Here is a 2,256-nt window from a genome sequence, read left to right as displayed (position 1 = left end):
AGAAACTTCATTAGGACTTTTACTGCTGAAAGCACCACTGCCGAGTTGGCATGAGATAGCCGGGGAGTTACACGCTCACAGATGCTCTGAGCTTCCCGGTCATCTTTAGGGTTGTAATTAGAAAGGCAGTCCAAGATGAAAATCTGGCCCCATTCAGTGCACTCATTCAGGGCTGTCAGCAGCTTATTAATGTTCTGTGGGTTCAGATCAAGTAGGTTGCTGTTTGGGTGAGATTCACTGATTTCAGATAATGCTGCTACAGCATTAGCCACCACCATTGGATTTGAATCTGCTATGAGATCCCGCAGAGAATCCAGAAATCCCTGATCCTCCACCATTTGGGCATTGATATCATGGAGTTTTGCCACACAAACTGCTGCTGTTTTCCGAACATAGGGATCTTCATCCTTCAAACACTTGTGGAGGGGCTCACAGAGATATTCTGTAATCTTGTCCACCCGGATGCACCCCATGGTCCTGACTGCCAAGGCCCGAATGAGAGGATTGGGATCTTCACAGTCCTTCACAAAGCTGTTGACAGCCATGATGGCCATGTCTGGCTGACTCTTGGCATAGTTCATCAAATAGAGATACACGAGCTTCTTTAATTCCAGATTGTCGGTTTGCATACAGTTCACTACATCTGGAAAGAGAGAGCTAACATCCTTCCCCACAGTCATGGCAGCAATCACCTTCTTCACAGCCTCCTTCCTCTTTTCTTTCTTTTCATTGTTGAGTTCAGCCTTCAATTCAAAGATTTCTCCTTTTTTATTGGTTGTGAAGTACTTGGAGTCAGTCATGGTTTTGGATCTTTAATGTGCACCAGAGGCAAGGGCGTGGGTGGCGGCAGCAGCCAGAGAGCACGGCCCGAGTCAGATTAAGGATATACTTTGAAGAGTCATTTGGATCTGCAAATGGATTTAATGTATTGGATGTGGATTATGAAAGACAAAGTAGTTAAGGATGACTATAGTTCCTCTAAAGAAAATAGAATTTATCCTAGAAATGCAAGGAAAGCATATAAATGACATTCACCAAATTAGTAGGTTAAAGGAGAAAAACAAAATGATTTTCTTAAAGATGCAGGAGAAAATGAGTTTTTCTGCAAATTGATTCTAAGTGAGATATCCTTACTATGATAATCGGCCACTTGAATAGTCTGTGATCTGGGTGGTAGGAAAAAACCAAAGGGTGAGAAAAAATCTCAAGGCAATTTTAAAATTATATTCTTAAATTCAATTATTAAATTTGAAAATGGTAAGTTAGGTAAAGTTAAAAAAAATCTCAAATAAGCACTCAAATAGGAAACTTGCTTACCTTTACAAAACAGCCATTAAAAATGTATAGCAAGCACCATATTTAATGGCAAAATGTTAGAAATAATATTTCAAAGAAGATAAGAAAATTGGTGCTCAGCATCATTGCTCCTACTCAAAATTATCTTGACAGACCAAACCCATGTAGTAAGAAGACAACAAGAAAAAATAAGTATAAAGATTGGAAAGGAAGAGCAAAAGGTAATTATTCATACATGATATGATTATCTAAACAGAAAATCCAATACACTATTGTAACTAATAAGAGTTTAGCAAGGTTGATTTAAGCTCAATATACAAAACCATTGCATCCCCACAGCACAGCAGCAATTTTAAAATGTAATTAGAGAAAAGTGATGCCGTTCACAAAGGCAACCAAGTTAGATAGCTATAAACAAATCCAACAAAAGATGTGCAAGATCTTTTTTTTCTTTTACTGTTTTTATTTTTGAGAGAGACAGAGTGTGAGTGGGGGAGGCAGAGATCCAGAATCTGAAACAGGCTCCGAGCTCTGAGCTGTCAGCACAGAGCCTGACGAGGGGCTCAAACCCACGAACTGTGAGATCATAACCTGAGCCAAAGTCGGACACTCAACTGACTGAGCTATCCAAGTGCCCCAAGATCTTTTTTTTAAAGTTTATTTATTTTGAGAAAGTGTGCAGGTGAGTGTGTGGGGCATGGGCAGGGAGAGAAAGAGAGAGAGAGAGTCCCAAGTAGGCTCTGTGCTGATAGTGCAGAGCCCAATGTTGGGCTCAAATTCAAACTGTGAGATCATGACTTGAAACCAAGAGTAGGTTGTTTACCTGACTGAGCCACCCAAACGCTCCTATGTGCAAGATCTTTATTGATACAATTTAAAATCTGTATTGAAGTATAAAGAAGTCCGAAGTCAATACAAAGGTTCAGCATGTTCCTAAGTGGGAATACTTAACCCGTTTAA

At 39.9% G+C, this 2,256-nt stretch overlaps 1 protein-coding gene across 1 annotated transcript in view; it reads right to left on the bottom strand.

Annotated features, from left to right (window-relative positions):
- LOC120219720 (AP-2 complex subunit beta-like) overlaps positions 1 to 864 on the bottom strand; it is a 3,256-nt gene extending 2,392 nt beyond the window's left edge. Inside the window, 1 exon segment of the mRNA XM_039216580.1 lies at positions 1 to 864. This exon segment is cut by the window's left edge and continues 1 nt beyond it. Coding sequence (XP_039072511.1) covers positions 1 to 800 — 800 coding nt within the window. The 5' untranslated portion in view covers positions 801 to 864.
- Between the last annotated feature and the right edge of the window lie 1,392 nt (positions 865 to 2,256).

Source organism: Hyaena hyaena, unplaced genomic scaffold (assembly GCF_003009895.1).
Source record: "Hyaena hyaena isolate Hyena2069 unplaced genomic scaffold, ASM300989v1 scaffold_645, whole genome shotgun sequence".
Taxonomy (NCBI): domain Eukaryota; kingdom Metazoa; phylum Chordata; class Mammalia; order Carnivora; family Hyaenidae; genus Hyaena; species Hyaena hyaena.
This window is presented reverse-complemented; position numbering and strand designations above follow the sequence as displayed.